This window comes from Mobula hypostoma, chromosome 19 (assembly GCF_963921235.1).
Source record: "Mobula hypostoma chromosome 19, sMobHyp1.1, whole genome shotgun sequence".
NCBI lineage: Eukaryota > Metazoa > Chordata > Chondrichthyes > Myliobatiformes > Myliobatidae > Mobula > Mobula hypostoma.
Window position 1 is genome coordinate 28031216 of NC_086115.1, and position 21124 is coordinate 28052339.

The following is a 21124-nucleotide window of genomic DNA, read 5'->3' on the forward strand; positions in this document are numbered from 1 at the left end:
CTATGATGAGCAGGGATGCCAGGGTAGACATTTACATTCAAGAGGGAACTCTTGACCCACCAATTAATTAATACTAGTTTAAACTATTTTTAAGTATTTTTTTTCTCGTGTCTCAACACCTTAGATCAATTGTAACAATTCATTTAGTATTGTTCAAATATATTCGTTTGAAGTAAAGGTTAAAATTTGCATTTGGAGTGCTGACTATAAAATCTATTGCAATTTTTGCAGTGATATGGTGAGACAGTCTATTGGTGGATTTGATTATATTTAACAGTAAGTGTAGTTCTTGTAGACTCTGACTGGGGTTTCTCAAACACTACTTTGTTTCAATGTAGTTTTGCCAACGACCTCCTTCTGTTTCACTGGTTAGGAATCATTTTGATTATCTCCTTAGAAAATAAAAATGAAGTTAAGTTCATATCATGGCATTCAATCATCTTTGAATGGAAGTGACTGAAAATATCTTGCAGTGTTTAATTATAAATCTTTTTGCAAGTATACTTATTTTCCTGCTGTTTTATCTTTACCACATCAAAACCTGTTGCTAGTTTTGTGTATGATTTACCTTGTGTGTCACTGGCAAGGCCAGTGTTTCTTGTCCATTCCTGATTGCCCAAGAGAAGGCAGTGGTAAGTTGTCTTTGGAACCTCCTCAGAACTTCTGGTCCACATACTATTGCAGTGTTATTCAAAAAGGAGTTCCACGATTTTGACCAGGTAATGATGACCAATGACAGTGTATCTTCCAATCAGGATGTTATGTGATTTGGAGGACAGTCTGTGGTTGGTGTTGGGGAGTATTCTGGAGTTATGTGGATATAGCAGATATTAATTCAATAGTTCCATATAATGTCAGAGAATATATACAACCGGAAATTCTTGCTCTTTGCAGATATCCACGAAGACAGAAAACAAAAAATGAATGACAGTAAAGACGTTAGAACCCCCAAAACCCTCTTCTCCCCCATGCATAAGCAGCAGCAAAGCATCAACCCTACCCCTGCCCCACTTACTGCAGCCCAAAGCATCAACCCTACCCCTGCCCCACTTACTGCAGCCCAGAGCATCAGCATCCTCCACCCTGCCCCACTTACTGCAGCCCAAAGCATCAGCATCCTCCACCCATCAAAACATCAGCATCCTCCACCCACCAAAACATCAGCACCCTCACCCACCAAAACATCAGCACCCTCCACCCACCAAAGAAGCAACAGCAAAACCTCCAAGAAAGACCATGATCTGCAGTACAGAAAAACTAATCATTCACCCAACAATTCGACATACCACAGGCTCCCTCTCTCTCCCTAATAAAGGGGCAGAGAGGTGGCACACAGCAAGAGGGGAGACCAACAAAAACAAAACAACTCATTAAGGTGTTAAGGTCTGCCCTGTGGTCTGCCTTGTTACTTTTTTCAAGTTCTCCGACTTGAGAATTGCCAGTAAACTCTTCCAATTGGCGGGGCGGGGGGGGGGGGTGGTTGGTGGTGGGGGAGAGATATTTGCTGAGTACACAGACCTCTGACATCCGATCTGCTGTTCTAGATTTTCTGTTTTCTCCTGTGACACTTCAGTTGGTGGCACTGGAGTAGAACTGGCTTATCCACGGGCCACAAAGGCATGCTCCTCTTCTAGGCTGCACCCTTGGGATTTTGAAAAACGGCCAGTCAGCCTGGGAGCTGAAACCATTGCCGTTAAGACCCACAGTTTGTGCAGCTGACAGAACCCATCTGCCTTGAAAAGGGAAAAAAAAGACATTAAAGGTAGAAATTAAGCTGTTTTTGCAGATGAGCTTGAAGAAGTTGCTCTTTAACACTATCGTAGTTCTGCCCAAACAAGAACCAGTCTTTATTTCTTATTGTAGATGTACATAGGTTCAGGATACTTGAAATTAGCCTTCAATTCTTATTTTAAATGGAAATCAGTAATTTGAAGTTGAACTGGCCAATAGACTGTATATGTAGCAGCCTAACGTTGAGACACTGAAGTTGTTAATTCGCTTGTATCAACTAGGCAACATGGCGAGGTTATTTGCACCATTGTGACTGAGTTCAAACTGGCAGACCAGCTTGATGTTGTCATTTAGCATTTCAAACATGGCCACAGGTGTAGGTAATTAATTGTTTTTGTGTATTTATGATATTTGTATACTCAGACACCCCTGACAACTAATTTTGGTTGTCTAGCTCTTTGTTGTCAGAAGTCTTTAGAATATATGTGTTAATTAGTTTCTGCCAGCAAAGATGTTTTGACTTTCAGAGGTGTTTAATCAATTACAATGTGCTTCTACTTTGTATCTCAAAAGAATCATTTGTCAACCCAAAGTATTAAAGAAAACAATGTTGTCGTAACTACTGAAGTTTTATTGAATCACTTAGCACTGATAGTGTCTCCAGAATGATGCCAGCTTGCTGTGATAATTAAAGACTTCCGCATCACCAGCTTCAGTGTCTTTCTGGTGTCTTCGATCACAGTCACAACAGTCGGTGGCGCTGCTTTACCCTGGTTTCTTTATTCTTGTTAGCGTGAGAGGTGCTACCCAAATGCTATATGGTGAAGGTCCTGAATTTTTGGGGGGTGTGGATGTGATGCCACATTACCGTGTCCTAGATAATACTGAGTGTAGGAACGTAAAAAAATAAGGCCAGGAATAAGGTCATATGTTTCTGTGAATTACCCACCGTTTAGTAAGTTTGTGTTAATTTAATTTTGTATGACCACTTTTTATCTGATCCCTATTAACACAATTGCACTATAGTACCAGAATCAATGTGAAATTATGTTCCTAGTCAAGCTATTGCTCCCCTTCCCCCTCCCATGGGAATAGTTAAGGGTAATAAAACAAAGCCAAAGCTATGTTTAACTGAGTACATAATAAATTAGAACATCGTCAATACTACAGTCCTATAAAACTGTATTAGTTTATAATAGTTATTGACAGAGGAATTCATCCAGTGTATGCTGCCGTGTTCTTTTGATTGACTGTAAATGAACAAAATCAGCACAGACACTGGGTGTAGATAATGGACTGCCTTCATTACTTTCCTGTGTGAAGTAGTGTCAAAATCTAACAATAAATTTCCTGACACAAAATATTAAATTTTCACAGCTTTTTGAATCGGCATCTTTTGGTCCAAATGGATAACATGAGCACACAACTGACGCTATTTAAAAACTTTTCGCTCTAAGCATGGTGTAGCGTGTAATGGCCACTCAAGTGCACACGACTGACGCTAGTTAGAAACTGTTTGGCGACTGTCTCCTGTCCCAAATAAATGAAGGGAATCCTGGCTGTTTCTTTGATTAGATTTTGTTCCTAAAGAACTGTCCCAAATAAGTGGCTGCCCTGATTAACTGGAATCCACTGTATCTGCCTCCTTAAAGTAGGTGATCAAAAATCAACATAGTGCTCCATATGGTCTCATTAACGCTGTGTAAAATGATATGGGCTGACATGTTGGAATGGGAAGTGGAATTAAAATGGGTGGCCACTTGGAGATCCTGCTCTTTCTGGTGGACGGAGCATAGGTGCTTGGTTAAGTGGTCTCACACACAGGAGGCCACACAAGGAGTACCGAACACAGTAGATGACCCCAACAGACTCACAGGTGAAGTATCGCTTCACCTGGTAGGACTGTTCGGGGCCCTGAATGGTAATGAGGGAGGAGGTGTAGCGGTAACTGTAGCACTAGTTCCTTTTCCAAGGACAAGTGCCAGGAGGGAGATCAGTGGGGAGGAATGAATGGACAAGAGAGTCACATAGGGAGTGATCCCTGCGGGGAGAGGGATTGGGGTGCACTTTGCCAAACACCTGTACTCTGTCCGCCAGAAAAAGTGGGATCTCCCAGTGGCCACTCATATTAATTCCACTTCCGTTCCCATTCTGACATGTCAGTCCATGGCCTCCTCTACTGTCGCAATGAGGCCACGCACACCCAGGTTGGGGGAGCAACACCTTGAATTCTGTCTGAGTAGCCTTCCGCCTGATGGCATGAACATCTATTTCTTGAACTTCTGGTAACGCCTTCGCCCCCAGGTCCCTTTTCTTCACCATTCCCCATTCCCATTTCCCTCTCTCACCTTGTCTCCTTACTTGCCCATCACCTCCCTCTGGTGCTCCTCCCACTTTTCTTTCTTCCATGACCTTCTGTCCTCTCCTATCAGATTCCCCCTTCTCCAGTCCTGTAACTCTTTCATCAATCAATTTCCCAGTTCATTCAGAAAGGTGGGGGGGGGGGTATTGTACGTGCTCCTATCTATCTTAACATTGTTGAGGTTGAGAGTGTTGTGAGCTTCAAGTTCCAAGGTATGAACATCACTGGTAGCCTGTCCCGGTCCAACCATATTGACATCATGGCCACAAAAGCTCACTTCCTGGGGGCTGAAGAGATTTGATATGTCAACATTGATTCGTACCAGTTTTTATCAGGGTATGATGCATATTGACTTGGCATGGCAACAGCTCGGTATGTGGCTGCAAGAAACTGCAGAAAGTTGTGGACATGGCTCAGCACACCACAGGAGTGAGTCTCCCTTCTATGGACTGTCTATATTTCTCACCGCTTCAGTAAATCAGCTTACAGAATCATAGACCACACCCACCCTGTTTATTCTCTTTCCTGCCCTCTCCTATACAAAAGCTTGAAAGCACGTGCCACCAGCTCAAGACACAGTAATCAGACTGAACGAACCTTATAAAGATTAGCTTTATTTGTCACCTCTATATCGAAACATGCAGCAAGATGGGTTGCTTTGTGACAATGATTTACACAGTCTGAGGATGTGCTGGGGGCAGCCCGTAAATGTTGCCAAGACAGCATCCCCGCAATGTACTAATCCTAACCTGTACATCTTTGGAATCTGGGAGGAAACTAGAGCACTCAGAGGAAATCCACACGGTCACGGGAGAATGTGCATACTTCTTACAGACAGTAGTAGAAATTGAACCTGATTGCTGCTGCTATAAACTGCTATGCTACCATGCCACCCTGACCTTGTACGATAAGATGGACTCGGCCCCACGATCTACCTCATTATGATTTTGCACTTTATCATTTACTTGCATTGCACTTTTCCTTCAGCTTTTTTCACTTTATTCTGCATTGTTATTGTTTTACCTTATTGTAGTTCGATGTTCTGTGTGATGATTTGAACTGATGAACACTATGCAAGACAAGCTTCTCACTGTATCTTGGTACAGGTGACAATAATAAACCAATGCCAATAATCCCAAGTTTGGACTTCCCAATGTCTGGAATATCTTTCCTGCATCATATGTTTAGTCCTGTCAGAATTTTATAAGTTTGAATAAGTCCCTTTTCATTCATCTAAATTCTAGAAAATATAAGGCCAGTCATTCCAATCTCTGCATAGATTAGTCATCATTTTCCAGCAATTTCCTGATGGCAAATGTTGGATTAACTGGCCTATGGTTTCTTGCATTTTCCTCTTTCTTTCCTTTGGTTATTTTTATTTGTGGTTTTCCAGTCTGCTGGGATTATTTCAGAATTTAGGGAATGTTTGAAGCTAGTCAATGCATCTCTGTTTTGACTTAACTGCACTAGCGTTTAATCACCAAGACCTCCTTGAGTGTTTTTGGAAGTTCATTTCTTCAGGAAAGTTTAGAGTATTCCATCATGCTTCTGATTGGTGCCCTGCAGGTAAAAAGGCTTTGTTGTGTTAGTCAGAAGATACCCAGCTTATTGCCTGCTGTTACAACTATATATTTGAGGCAGTTAGTGTTGCCTTTAGTGCCCCCCCCCCCACCTCCCACTGGTGAACATGGAAATATTGATGCTGTTGAAGGTCAAGCAAGGTCGTCTCTTGTTGAAGATGGCCTCATATTTGTGTGACTTGCCATACATCAGCCCATACCTGAATGTTGTTTAGATTTGTTTAAGTGACCGCTGTTGCTTAGATAGCTATTTTGCACTAGAATGGATGTTGTTTTTCTTTCTTCTTTGAAAAGGTGTATAATTTATGTTTAATTTGTTTTTCTTGTGAATACTGCTTTTACAATGCTATGTTCCTGTGATTCTCCAGCAAGTTTTTCATTATACCTGTGCGTACATGTACTTATGCATTTGACAACAAATTTGACTTTGAGATCCTGTTATATTTGGGTCAAGAGGCAGCTGTCTTCTGGTGCTTTTGTTTGGTGTTCATTATCCCTCTTGAGCATTGGTAGGGATGAAAAGCACCAAGTCGACAGGCCGTAACTGTTGCCTGCATTGCCACCTGTTGGAAAATGAAAGGCCCTTGACTACTTTTCTTACACCTTACCCACAGATACTAAGATAATTTCCAGCAGCCAAAATTTGATATTGTGTAACCCTGCGTAATTGAGGATCCAACCTCTGCCTATTTGGTCTGCGTGGTTTGGTGGTTTCACGGAGCTGAGTAGATGAAATTAGAGTAAAACGATAATTTAAAAGAAGCTGCTGTTTATTTTCTCTTGGTTTTGTAAATGTTCGAACATAAATTAAAAACTGTTAACTTCAGAGCAGTTAACTTGCAATATAATTTCTGAATTTTACTATTGTTTGTGAAAGCAGCCTTTAAATAGACACTGTTTTGGAAAATAGATCAGTTTGCTTCAGAATGTCTGGGTAAGGTCTCAAAAGATGCAGGTAATATTTGACAGTTAGTCTGCTTCATCCTTCTCTAGGTTACATCTTCCAATGGAAAAAGCAGTACAGAAAAGTATTGTATAAATGGGTAAAATTCAATTCAGACCAATAATTGACAGGTATGTTAACATTACTGCATATTCACTTACAAGTAATGCTAATCCAAACAGCACACTATACACGGACACTGGAAGATGCATCACTTGGCATGAGTAGCTCTTTTTTATCAATGAATGCTCTGTGTTAACACAGCTCTTCAACAGTATCTTTCATGTATGTGTTTTTCACAGCTATACCACCCTTTCTATAATGCTTTTCACACAATAAGAGATCACAAATCTGCTCTTGCGAAGTTTTTTTTTGTCTTTTAAAGAAACCTCTTGCGGATTTCATAGTTTGTGCTGTTTGATTTGCACCCCAGTAATGGTTGTAATATATATTGAAGTATGTGCACTGAATTTTTGAACTTCCTTTCTGAGACTGTCAATTGCATTTTATATTGTGGAATTGCTAAATGCTTAGTACTTTAAAAATAATGAGTAATTTGAAATTTTAAATTCTAAACATGTTTGCAAATGTTATAAGCTATAACATTGTATGGTACAAGTATAAAATGTTTAGGCAATCTATTTGCAATCTTCTGGTCATTTTGTGAAATTACTGACATGACTGAACTCAAAGCTATAACTAAAATATAAAATTCCATATTGGCATTCTAATCATTTTTAAAAAAAAATTGTGATTTTTACCATAATTGAAATATGCCAGTAATTAACTTTTCCAAAAGTAAGACTTCAATCAAATATTCAAACTTAAGATAAAATGATGCTTTGTGGATCCTCCTTTTATAATTGTATAAATTTGCAATACTGAAGGTCTCAACACACAGTACAAGAAATTCCCATGTTTATTGATCACCTACTGTGAAGCTGTATAGCCATACATCTTTCAGAATTGATACGTTATTAAAAGGAGTTGCTAAGCATGATGACATCACTAACATCATTATTTTTCCAAGGTTATTTCAATTTTCAGTTTCCTAAATCATTTTGTCTTGACAGTTTCTGGTACTTTCAATATTGTTGGGTAGAATTTATACTGTGTTTATTCCCTTTGAATCCACAAATCACTGCAGCCGTCTATAACACTTGCAATTAGATCTGGGTCTAATATTTATAATTGTTCTTACAAATTGACAGATGGAGATTTTGCAGGTTATTTTTCTGGGTTATTAAAGAAGTTACCTTTAGAAACTAGAAACAAGTGTCTATTGGGTTACGGGTGACTTTTTGCAGTGATTCATCATTTCATAGCTTTTCATCAACATCCATCTTCTAATAGAGATCTTTGCTGACATTTATGAACTATGTTCTTCCTCATGCTGGGGGGAAAGAAATCAGAGTGAATAACTTCCCAAGGCCTGTTGTTGAGATATTTAAATAACAGTGTGTTAATTGGCAGAAGAAATAACAGAGTGTAAAGGGACCCATTAGGTTCCCAAAAATCTATTTGTAAATTAAAAATAAATCAACTTCCAGCATTTCAAAATATTCCAAAGCATAGTTCTTAAATCGTCTCTGAACCTATAATTAAGTTGATGAACAGTCTTTGAACCTATAATTACCTCGCATTTATCTGCTGGCTTTCGTGTCTAAAAGTAACATATTTGCTGTCTTCTGGTCATCTGGTTCCTCCTCTGTGACTTGTCAAATCTAGTCAGGATCAAAATCTATGTCAGGACCCCATTTATCTTCCTTGTCTCTCATAGCAGTCTGGAAATATCTTATCAGATCCTGGGGATTTATCCATCTTTAAGCACACTAAGCAGCATTATACCTCTTTTGAATGACAATATGCTCTAGAATATCTCCATCTTCCTCCATGGAATCTCTAGCTACAATGTCTTTATCCTTTTCTGAATATAGAAGAGAAATATTCATTTAAGACCTCATCCATTTCCTGTGGCTCCAAATGTAGATTGCCCATTGGGTCCCAAAAGAGCCCCATTTTTCTTTGGTTTCCTCTTTGCGCTTGTACATACCATTGGGATTTCTGTAATCTTATCTGCCAGTGATTTTTCATAACCCATCTTTGCCCTAATATTTTTAAAAACACCTCCCGCATCTCAAAGAACTTCTTCAGTTTTCAGTTCTCCAAAATAATTGTTTTCTCTTTTTAATCTCTCTATAACCCTTGACATCCAGAAGTTCCTGAATTTGTTATGCTTACCTGCCACCTTTATGGGAGCATGATAGACCTAAATTCTCATAGTTTCATTTTAAAGCAATTCCCACTTCCAGAATGTAGATCTGTCTACCCCTTGTTTACGTTTGCAAGGTCCTATCTAATGATATTGAAATTTACCCTCCATCACCAACATAGTACATCTGTTTGAGAGGGGCATGATCACAGGGGGCTTTCTGTCCTATCTCTGTACCACTCTTGGTGGATTCCCTCAAATGTTGCTTGTCATGTGACCAACTTGCTAAACATACAATGCTCCATGTCCTCAGCATCATGGATGTTCTACTGTGAGTTCATCTGGAGCTCCAGATGCACATGCAGTCAGTCAGGGGCTGCATCTGGACACTTGTACACATGGTCACCAGGGACACAGGAAATCTCCCAGGTTTCCCATGTGCTGCTTGAAGAGCATTCAATGTGTCCATATTGTAAGATCATAAGACATAGGAGCAGAATTAGGACATTCAGCCATCGAGTCCGTTCTGCCACTCCCTTAGACTCAGCCTTCCTTTAAGTTATTGCACTGATTATGGTCGGGATCTTAGCTGCTACAAAAAAAATCAGTCGTTGACTCCTTGAATGAGTTTAAAGAAAGGTAGAAATACCCATTTGTTGCTGATCACCAGCCACTCTCAGATTCAGATTTATTTTATCAATGTACATTGAAACCTACAGTGAAATGTGTCATTTGTGTTAACAATCAACTTACCCAAGAATTTGCTGGGGACAGCCCACGAGTTTCGCCATACATTCTAGCACCAACATAACGTGCCCACAGTGCTCAGCAGAACACCACAGAAAGCAATGAAGCAGAACATACCAACAACAAAGCAACAGCAGTGAAACAAGCCCCATTCCTCCCTCCCACCTACCTACCCACCCATGGACATGCACAGTCCTCTACCCCAGGACAAGCCATCTTCAGCCTTCAATCTCCAGTGGACTCATGGACTAGCAGACACTGAGCCCTGACTTTACCCAGTGGACTCACAGAGATTCGCCATCAGGATTCAACTTCTGGATTTCCGATCGACCTTCAAGCTTTGATCCTGACATCCGATCGAGCTTTAGACTCTGATTTGGTTACTTGCTCCGTCACTAACCATTGCACTTTTGGATCTGCTGTGATTTCTTTGCCTTTCTTTTTGATCACAAATTTAAAGTGCAACTCATTAGATGTGAGCTGTGTGCTTTATACCAGCTAGCTTGTTAAAATTGTATCCTAATGACTAATTAAGAATGCATGAGGATCTATTAACTGTTCAGTGCTCTGAAATTTATTACAAAATAGATAATTCAGATGAAAATGACCATGCTGTGATTACGTTTGATGGTGAATTCCACAGATATACTGTGGTTTTGAAAATCGTCAATATTATCTGAGCAGTCATTGACAATTGGTTCAGTTGTATTGTCTAGATGCATGGCTTTCAGTAAGTACTCTGATTTGAATCTTTCCGAGTATTATCATTTTTTGAATAATTAATCATGTTATTTATCACAGACTTACAAGTAATTTAGTGTCTCTTATCCCAATTTACTCTTAATTGTACTGATACTGTGGGCTAATGCTGTAATGATTTCTACAATAATTTGTTCAAATATCATTTACTACCTGAGGCATTCAAATACAGTTCCAGTAGTCTAAGATTTACAATTGCATGAGCTGAATTCCTCTGCTTCTTGATTAGTAGTAAAGCTTTAATTCAGAACCTCCTTTAGTTTAGATTTTGTACTACTTTATATTTTCCTTTCCATTTCTTGGTCTCCAAATTATCCTCACCAGTTGTTCCTAAATACACATCGGCATAATTCTTGGTGCAGAAAATCAGTTGATACATTTTAACATTAGAATTAGATTAGAGATTGGTGATGCCTTTCAGAGCCCAGGATACTTTGCAGGAAGACCTTCAATATAATGATTTGCCCCTCACTGCTGTTGGGCATTGAACTGCCTTCAATGAAGGATGTTATTTTACTATACCTCCACCTCTGTTTGCCTTAGTAAATGACACCAGTGGAGTCTACATGCACCATATTGGTTTCTGGAGTTATGGTGCAAAGGTCACCCCATAAACTATGGGCAGAGCTACTTCTGCAAGTTTCTTGTAAGGCAGGATGAGCATTGGAAGTGCTCATTGAAGTGGTGCTGAAGCACCTCCTCTTGTTACTCATGGGTTATAGTGGAGTCAGAAGGATCCAGCTGCCAAGAACGTGCATTGCAATCATAATCATGGTTTGGTTTCAATCCATAAGGTTGAGGCTGATGCGCTTGAGAGGATTGGAGCATAATAACTGTTGATAATTTAGAATGCAGTGCCTCATAGGGGGTTGTATACACATTTAGTTAAGGACATTAAGTTGGTATGTGTACGTTTGCTGATGATACAGAAGTATGGAATATAAAGAACTTTTAAGGCAGGGGTTCCCAACTTATTTTTTATGCCATGGATCAATACCATTAAGCAAGGAATCTGTGTACCCCAGGTTGGGAACCCCTGCTTTAAGGGGATACAGTGCCTTGCAAAAGTATTCAACCCCCAACCCTTTGGTCACATAAGTGAGTATTACACCCATGGATTTTGATCAATTTATATGACTGTTTTTATTTGGGAATCACATGCTTCTTTTTTCACAGTAGAGGCCAAGATATTCTGAAGTGGGAGGGTGAGGAGCCAGAGGTCGTGGTACATATAGGTACCAATGACATAGGTAGGAAAAGGGAAGAGGTCCTGAAAGGAGAATATAGGGAGTTAGGAAGGGAGTTGAGAAGAAGAACTGCAAAGGTGGTAATCTCGGGATTACTGCCTGTGCCACGCGACAGTGAGAGTAGGAATGGAATGAGGTGGAGGATAAATGTGTGGCTGAGGGATTGGAGCAGGGGGCAGGGATTCAAGTTCCAGGATCATTGGGACCTCTTTTGGCACAGGTGTGACCTGTACAAAAAGTATGGGTTGCACTTGAATCCTGGGGGGACCATATCCTGGCGGGGAGATTTGCGAAGGCTACTGGGGAGACTTTAAACTAGAATGGTTGGGGGGGGTGGGAATCAAATTGAAGAGACAAGGAGAGAGGTGGTTAGTTCACAAATAGAGAAAGCTAGTAGACAGTGTGTGAGGGAGGATAGGCAGGGGACAGAACGGGAGCACTCAGACCGAAGATGTAAGGGAGAAGGAAGAAAAAGATAACAAAGTTGTTTGCAGCATTAGGGATAAACAGAAAGTAAGAGGTGGAGAGTTTCTTAAATGCATCTATTTTAATGCTTGGAGCATTAAGAAAGGTGGATGAGCTTAGAGCATGGATTGATACCTGGAAATACGATGTTGTAGCTATTAGTGAAACATGGTTGCAGGTGGAGTGTGATTGGCAACTAAATATTCCTGGATTTTGTTGCTTCAGGTGTGATAGAATAGGAGGGGCAAGAGGGGGAGGTGTTGCATTGCTTGTCAGAGAAAATATTACAGCAGTGCTTTGGCAGGATAGATTAGAGGACTCGTCTAGGGAGGCTATTTGGGTGGAATTGAGGAATGGGAAAGGTGTAGTAACACTTATAGGGGTGTATTATAGACCAAATGGGGAGCGAGAATTGGAGGAACAAATTTGTAAGGAGATAGCAGATACTTGTAGTAAGCACAAGGTTGTGATTGTGGGAGTTTTTAATTTTCCACACATAGACTGGGAAGCCCATTCTGTAAAAAGGCTGGATGGTTTGGAGTTTGTAAAATGTGTGCAAGATCGTTTTTTGCCGCAATACTTAGAAGTGCCAACTAGAGAAGGGGCAGTGTTGGATCTCCTGTTAGGGAATGAGATAGGTCAAGTGACAGAGGTATGTGTTGGGGAGCACTTCGGGTCCAGTGATCACAATGCCATTAGTTTCAATATAATTATGGAGAAGGATAGGACTGGACCCAGGGTTGAGATTTTTGATTGGAGAAAGGCTAACTTTGAGGGGATGTGAAAGGATTTAGAAGGAGTGGATTGGGACAATTTGTTTTATGGGAAGGATGTAATAGAGAAATGGAGGTCATTTAAAGGTGAAATTTTGAGGGTACAGGATCTTTATGTTCCTGTTAGGTTGAAAGGAAAGGTTAAAAGTTTGAGAGAGCCATGGTTTTCAAAGGATATTGAAATCTTGGTTCGGAAAAAGAGAGAGATCTACAATAAATATAGGCAGCTTGGAGTAAATGAGGTGCTCGAGGAATATAAAGAGTTTAAGAGGATCTTAAGAAAGAAATTAGGAAAGCTAAAAGAAGATATGAGGTTGCTTTGGCAAGTAAGGTGAAAATAAATCCAAAGGGTTTCTACAGTTATATTAATAGCAAAAGGATAGTGAGGGATAAAATTGGTCCCTTAGAGAATCAGAGTGGAAGGCTATGTGTGGAGCCAAAAGAGATGAGAGAGATTTTGAACAATTTCTTTTCTTCGGTATTCACTAAGGAGAAGGATATTGAATTGTGTAAGGTAAGGGAAACAAGTAGGGTAGTTATGGAAACTATGATGATTAAAGAAGAGGAAGTACTGGCGCTTTTAAGGAATATGAAAGTGGATAAGTCTCCGGGTCCTGACAGGATATTCCCTAGGACCTTGAGGGAAGTTAGTGTGGAAATAACAGGGGCTGTGACAGAAATATTTCAAATGTCATTAGAAATGGGGATGGTGCCGGAGGACTGGCGTATTGCTCATGTTGTTCCATTGTTTAAAAAGGGTTCTAAGAGTAAACCTAGCAATTACCAGCCTGTGAGTTTGACGTCAGTGGTGGGTAAATTGATGGAAAGTATTCTTAGAGATGGTATATATAATTATTTGGATAGACAGGGTCTGATTAGGAACAGTCAACATGGATTTGTGTGTGGAAGGTCATGCTTGACAAACCTTATTGAATTTTTTGAAGAGGTTATTAGGAAAGTTGACGAGGGTAAAGCAGTGGATGTTGTCTGTATGGACTTCAGTAAGGCCTTTGACAAGGTTCCACACAGAAGGTTAGTTCGGAAGGTTCAATCGTTAGGTATTAATATTGAAATAGTAAAATGGATTCTGCAGTAACTGGATGGGAAACACCAAAGAGTAGTGGTGGATAACAGTTTGTCAGATTGGAGGCCGGTGACTAGTGGTGTGCCTCAGGGATCTGTACTGGGTCCAGTGTTGTTTTTCATATATATTAATGATCTGGATGATGGGGTGGTAAATTGGTTTAGTAAGTATGCAGATGATACTAAGGTAGGTGGAGTTGTGGATAATAAAGTAGGTTTTCAAAGCTTGCAGAGAGATTTAGGCCAGTTAGAAGAGTGGGCTGAAAGATGGCAGATGAGGTTTAATGCTGATAAATGTGAGGTGCTACATTTTGGTAGGACTAATCAAAATAGGACGTGCATGGTAAATGGTAGGGCATTGAAGAATGCAGGAGAACAGAGGGATCTACGGTGCATAGTTCCCTGAAGGTGGAATCTCATGTGAATGGGGTGGTGAAGAAACCTTTTGGTATGCTGGCCTTTGTAAATTAGAGCATTGAGTATAGGAGTTGTGATGTAATGTTGAAATTGTACAAGGCGTTGGTAAGGCCAAATTTGGAGTATTGTGTACAGTTTTGGTCACCGAATTATAGGAAAGATGTCAACAAAATTGAGAGAGTACAGAGGAGATTTACTAGAATGTTACCTGAGTTTCATCTAAATTACAGAGAAAGGTTGAACAAGTTGGGTCTTTATTCTTTGGAACATAGAAGGTTGAGGGGGGACTCGATAGAGGTATTTAAAATTATGAGGGGTTAGATAGAGTTGACATGGATAGGCTTTTTCCATTAAGAGTGGGGGAGATTCAAACAAGAGGACATGAGTTGAGAGTTAACAGGCAGAAGTTTAGGGGTAACATGAGGGGGAACTTCTTTACTCAGAGAGTGGTAGCTGTGTGGAACGAGCTTCCAGCAGAAGTGGTTGAGGCAGGTTCAATGTTGTCATTTAAAGTTAAATTGGATAGTTATATAGACAGGAAAGGAATGGAGGGTTATGGGCTGAGTGCAGGTCAGTGGGACTAGGCGAGAGTAAGAGTTTGGCATGGACTAGAAGGGCCGAGATGGTCTGTTTCTGTGCTGTAGTTGTTATATGGTTATAAATGGAAAATTGTAAAATATGAATAATTGCAAATTCAGTAACTGTAATGTTAGCAGTTCAAGTTGAACTACCTCTTGCAGCTGTTGCAGCCAGTAATCTTTTTAGTTAGGTCTCCATTAGCTTTGCATGACATGATAGAGCAAAATTTGCCCATTCCTCCTTGTAAAATTGCTCAAATTGTACCAGATTAGTTGGGGAGCAGCCTTGAGGTCTTGCCAGAGATGTTCGATCAAGTTAAAGTCTGAACTCTGGCTGGGCCACTCAAGGACATCAATTTTCTTCATTTGAAGCCACTCCATGCTTGCTCTTGACAGTGTGCTTTGGGTCACAGTCTTGTTGAGAGACAAACTTCCTCCTCAGTTTGAACTTTCTGGCAGAGGCCAGCAGGTTTTTTTAAATCCAGGATCTCTCTATTTAGCTGCATTCATCTTCCTATCAATCCTGACCAGATTTCCAGTCCCTGCTATGAAAAGCATCCCAATAGCATGATGCTACCTCCACCATACTTTACAGTAGGGCTGGTGTTACCAGCTGATGTGTGGTATTAGATTCATCCCACATGTACTCCTTTCTGTTGAGGCCAAGAAGTTCCACTTTTTTGTCTCATCCAACCACACGACATTTGTGGTCCATATTTTTGCAGTATCTTCTGAGTGACACCATGCGAAGTCTTCATGGGCAAGGATATATTTATTTTAGCCAGGCCTTCTTCCTTGCCACTTTTCCATAAATACCATTTTTTTTGTGCAAGGCCTTAGAGATTGTGGAGCCATAAGCTTCATGTCCAGTTTCAGCCACTGACTTCTGCAGCTCACTCAGAGTGACTGTTGGTGTCACAGTAGCATCTCTTACAAGTGCTGTTCTTCAGCAAGTTTAAAGGGACAGCCTAACCTCAGCAGTGTGGCTGTAGTTTCCTATTTTTTCCACTTTTTGAAAATAGTCTGCAATCAGCTCCAAGTGATGTTCAGTGCCTTTGAGATGGTTTTGTACCCTTACCTAGATTTGTGCTTCTCTGTTATTATTTTCTTGACTTGTCGTGAATGCTCTCTTGTTTTCATTTTGGGTGGTCTATTGAAAATCTGCCATACTTTTGAACCTTACGGAGAGAGGGGATATTTATTCTGATGAATTCATTGAAAGCAGGTGATTCTCCAATTTTCTACATCAAAAAATTAGGTGAGTCGGTAAGGTAATATACAGTATTGCATCTGAGAAAGGTTAGTATAGTAATTACAAAGGGAATGAATACTTTTAACGCCTCATGAGTTTGGTTTTGATTTTTTGTGAATTGTTGACAGGTTTTGAAATGTTTCTTTTGATTTGACATACAGTACAATGTTTTATAGATTAGCTACTTCAATATATTTTAAATTTAGAAAATGAGACAGTAAAACATGGAAATTATTGTGACGACTAAATACTTTTTCAAGGCGCTGTGTAGACCAGGTAAGTAAATGGGTGAGGTCGTGGAAGATGGAATGCAATGTGTGTAAATGCGAGGTCACACACTTTGGGTGAATAAAATGGAAAATATTTTTTTGAATGGTAAGAGAACAAAAATCTTAGATGTTCAGAAGGGTGCCTTGGACGCAAGACGCAATGTATATGTGGACACAGCATGCTGTTTGGAAGACTGCAAAAGGACTTGAGCACAAAAGCAGAGGCATTGTACTAAAATTATATGGGACTTTGTCAAGACTCCCTCTGGAATATTGTGAGAAGTCTCCCTCTGGAATATTGTGAGCAAGTTTTCATGCCCTTGGAACAATCCCATGCCCTAAGGTACTTCACCAGATTAGTTCCTAGGACTGGGAGGTTGTTTTCTGTGAGACACTAAGCACACTGGACCTAACTTTTCTGCGTTTAGCAGAATGAGTGGTGATCTCAGTGAAACTTGCAAAATTGTTATAGGTATTGTGATGTGGATGGAGGAATGGTATTTCCCCTTGCAAAGGTATTTAGATCCTGTGATCAAAGACTCAAGATAAGGAGCTATTCAGGACAGATGAGAAGAAATTTTTCTTCCATTGTGTGGGCAGTTTTTGAAGTTCTCTGTCCAAGAAGGTGGTTGAGGCTCCATCTATTCACAACAGAGTGATGGATTTTTGGAAAAGAAATCAAGGAGTTTGAAGTTAGTGCAGGTAAGTAACACCAAGTTAGGTGGGCAGTCGATGTCTTTCTGAATTGTGGGGCTAGCATGAGGGACCAGAAAACCATTTCATGTTTATTATGTTCAATGATGGCTTTCAGTGGCAAATTGGTTAACACTTAAGAAGCAAAATTAACGATGAAGGCTAGAGGGAAAATGGGGATTGTTCAGACTTGTTGAGTTGAATAGCTGCTACCTGTACTAATTCCAGGAGAGTGGGTCAAGATAATTTGTTCTCCAGTGTTTTGTTTCATAATTCATATTCCTATCTTGTAGCCTTTTGTAACACAGGGAATTCTCCATAGGCTTATGAAGTGCTGCTTTTCAAGCTGTGATTTTAGAGCAGTAGACCAGAAGAGTTAATTTCTTCCATTAATTTGTGTTTTGAAGTGTGGTAGCACTGGTGTAACTGATAGCACTGTGTGTTACATGAGGTTCTATCAACATGTCAAAGCACTGGTTTCACTGCAAAGTTTCGGTGCACATTAGGCAGTGTGGCTATGCATCTGATTGAAATATCAGTTCAGTTGAACTGATGGGAATTCAAGTTTACCCATCTGAAACTGAAGGATTCATGAATAAATCCTTTGTTTTGGTCTCAGTCCTCCCTTATCTTACTGAGTGCATTTGAGCATTGAAATATTTTTGCTGAAACATCTTATGTAAATTTTAATGGTTTCTGTTTAAATGGTTAACAAATGATCGGCATTCAGCTTATCGTGTTAATTGAAATAAGTGCTGGCATTTGATTCTATTTTTAATTTTTCTGTCCAGGTCTACCAGTTTTCATCTGATAGCTATGTGGCATATGATCAGCACTATGGAAGAGGCTTAACAAAGGAAACTTTGAAAGATGGTGAGATTCTAATCTTAATTTTTTTAAACATCATGCACCTATATGAGATTCTTTTATGTAATCTAAGATTATAATGGAACTCAATGATAAATACATCTTGCTTATGAGCCTTCTCCACAAGCTTCATAATTATTACTGAACTGAAATAAGTACTGGACTGCGGAGTTGTGAAACTAAAAAATGTGGAGGAACTCAGCAGATCAGGCAGCATCTGTGGAGAGGCATATTCGACGTTTCAGGTTAAGATTCTTTATCAGCACTGGAAAGGAAGGGGAAGAATAAACAGTCTTTAAAACTAAAGTTTGATTAAGAATACATGTGAAAGGGAAAAGGTAGGTCTATTGAATTACGAATTCCCCAATACTAAAACAAGGAGTAGTCAAGTTTTAATGCATGCTTGTACTGGATCCTCACCACAAACGCCATTATTATTTCTAAAAAATGCTCAGATGTTGTATATTAAACACTCATTTAAAAAAACACAAAAGCCTTGTTCCATGGTACACATGTCTCACAACATAGATACAGAAATGCTTTGAAAACATCTCCTTAAACTAAAATGGTTCATGCTCATACAGTTGTTCCAAGGGTCTAAAGTCCTGTGGAATCTTGCATTGTCAATTATTTTTCATGTTCGTATTCTAAGCTTGTTATTTACCTTCATGATATCTGACCTCAGTCTTGCCCACATTAACATTAGTACCTTGTTGCAGAGAGAGCAGTATCTTAGATCTTAGATTATGAGGACACTCAGTCCTTGTTTATTGTCATTTAGAAATGCATGCATTAAGAAATGATACAATGTTCCTCCAGAGTGATATCACAAAAAAAACAGGACAAACCAAAGACTAACACTGACAAGACCACATAATTATAACATATAGTTACAGCAGTGCAAAGCAATACCATAATTTGATAAAGAGCAGACCATGGACACGGTAAAAAAAAGTCTTAAAGTTTCGATCGACTCCCGATAGTCCCGATAGCAGGCGGCAAAAGGGAGAAACTCTCCCTGCCGTAAACCTCCAGGTGCCGACAAATGCCGATGCTTTGGAAGCACCCGACCATAACCCACTCTGAGTCCGTCCGAAAACTTCGAGCCTCCGACCAGCCCTCCGACACCGAGCACCATCTCTGCTGAGAGCTTCGACCCCACTTCAGCCGCCGAGCAACAAGCAAAGTTGAGGACTCGGGGCCTTCTCCTCTGGAGATTCTGGATCACACAATAGCAGTGGCAGCGAAAAAGGCATTTCAGATGTTCCTCCATTCTCTCATGTCTGTCTCCATCAAATCAGGATTGTACACGGCACCTCCTTGACAGATTACAGATGCCATTCACCGGAGTGGCTGCTGCGCACAGCGTCACGTCGCCATCTTCTCCTCCACAGTATGTTTTGGATATTAAATGGATTTAATTAACCAAGTCTTCTCCATGCTAGTCGATAATTACTGTGTGAAGAACTGGAATGTACAATAAACTAACATTAGTTAGAATTGTCATTGAAAGTATACGTGCCAGTTTCTCAGTATAGCATCTTTTTTAGAAACATAGAAAACCTACAGCACAATACAGGCCCTTTGGCCCACAAAGCTGTGCTGAAAGTGTTCCTACCTATATACAGTGTTAGACTATGGCAACAAGGTAATTGTTTACAGCAGTCATCTAAACTTCTAGTTGAATGCATTCTAAAATTATTACAAATACAAATATTTTTGATTATTCATTTGATAAAGGAATATTAGCAAACTGCATCATGAAGCTGTTATGAAGACATGACTGGTAGAAAATATCCTTTTTTTAAAAAAAAACTTTAAAAAGTTAATATGATTAGTGAAAGAGTATAATCCAATAGATATGACCAGCTTGGTTTTACAGAAAGCATTGGATGTGGTGTCCTCAACAGATCAATGAAATCCTTGTAGAATTAAGAGGACCAACTACAATGAACAAAATAAAACTGCATGCCCACACTTACCCACACTTCAGTAAATAATGGCAGTAGATTTACTTAAAGGTGCATTAGTAGTGATTAATACAGCATTATAACTGCTTAAGAAAACCTAGTCTTTTTTTTTGTCTTAATTGTTTTTGTTTGATCCTGTTTTGCTAACTTTCCTGAAAGAATATTCTGATATTTGATGCTGCCAATGGTATGTGAACCAATGTCAATTGGTTTGGAAACTCCATGTTACAAAAATACTGCTAAGACAACTTCAGTTTAATTGGTAATGAGATGACCACATTCTTCATTATCCATGAGATATCCATCACAGCATGATTAGAAAAAGAATCAGGCAGTGGTTAGAAATAAATGAATACTTTCCAAAAGTTAATCATTAAATATTTTGAACAATGAATAATTCTGTGGGTCAGAAAACTTGGATTGTTATTTTTAAGTGTTGTATGGAGATGAAGCTGAGACTTTGGGTTAGAATATTTTTTGAAAACTACTGACAGTGTGAGTAATTTATGTGGCTGAAATTACTATTAATTTAATCAAAAATTATCATTAGTTAAGTGAAAAGTACATAGGTTATAGTGCAGGGATTTTGCTACGTTAAAAAAGTACAATATGCATGAAATCTGTGGATTAAATCTACAAATACTTTGACTTCACAGATGTTTGGGGTCTGTCCGTTCCATGTTGAGATTATTTTTGGGATTATTTTCTCAGCTTTTTTTGTTAGTTCCCACAAAAAGGGAAAATTGTTTCTTTATTTTATTTCCATTATTATTTTATATTCTCCTTTTGCTCACTGCTTAAAAAATGCTCACTGGTTGGCTCAATCTCAGTAGCAATCCCTGTAACTAGAGTGGAATTATTTGCATTAGTGATGAAATCTGGCTTCCTGTTAGCATATTTTTACAACGGAAATCTAAACACTCCTACTACAGTGTAAATATTTTCCCTTTTTGTTGAGGTTTGTGTTAAAAAAAATTGTACTACCATCTATCATTCTTGCACTGAAAATTGACTAATGAGTTCCCAATTGATGTGCTGGTATCGTTTTTTAAAAAAAAGTTGCTCGAATTTCTCAGCAGGTCAGGCAGCGAAACAGGTAATTTTTTAAAGTGGATAACCTTTTTCCACAGAATTGGGAAAATTAGAAACAAAGCAAGCTCTAAATTGCAGAATGTG

The 21124-nt window shown here is 39.4% G+C and overlaps 1 protein-coding gene across 1 annotated transcript in view; it reads left to right on the top strand.

The window, feature by feature from the left end:
• ipmkb (inositol polyphosphate multikinase b) overlaps positions 1 to 21124 on the top strand; it is a 139577-nt gene that overhangs the window by 73401 nt on the left and 45052 nt on the right. Inside the window, exon 5 of the mRNA XM_063071594.1 lies at positions 17903 to 17984. Coding sequence (XP_062927664.1) covers positions 17903 to 17984 — 82 coding nt within the window. The remainder of the gene's footprint in view (positions 1 to 17902; positions 17985 to 21124) is intronic.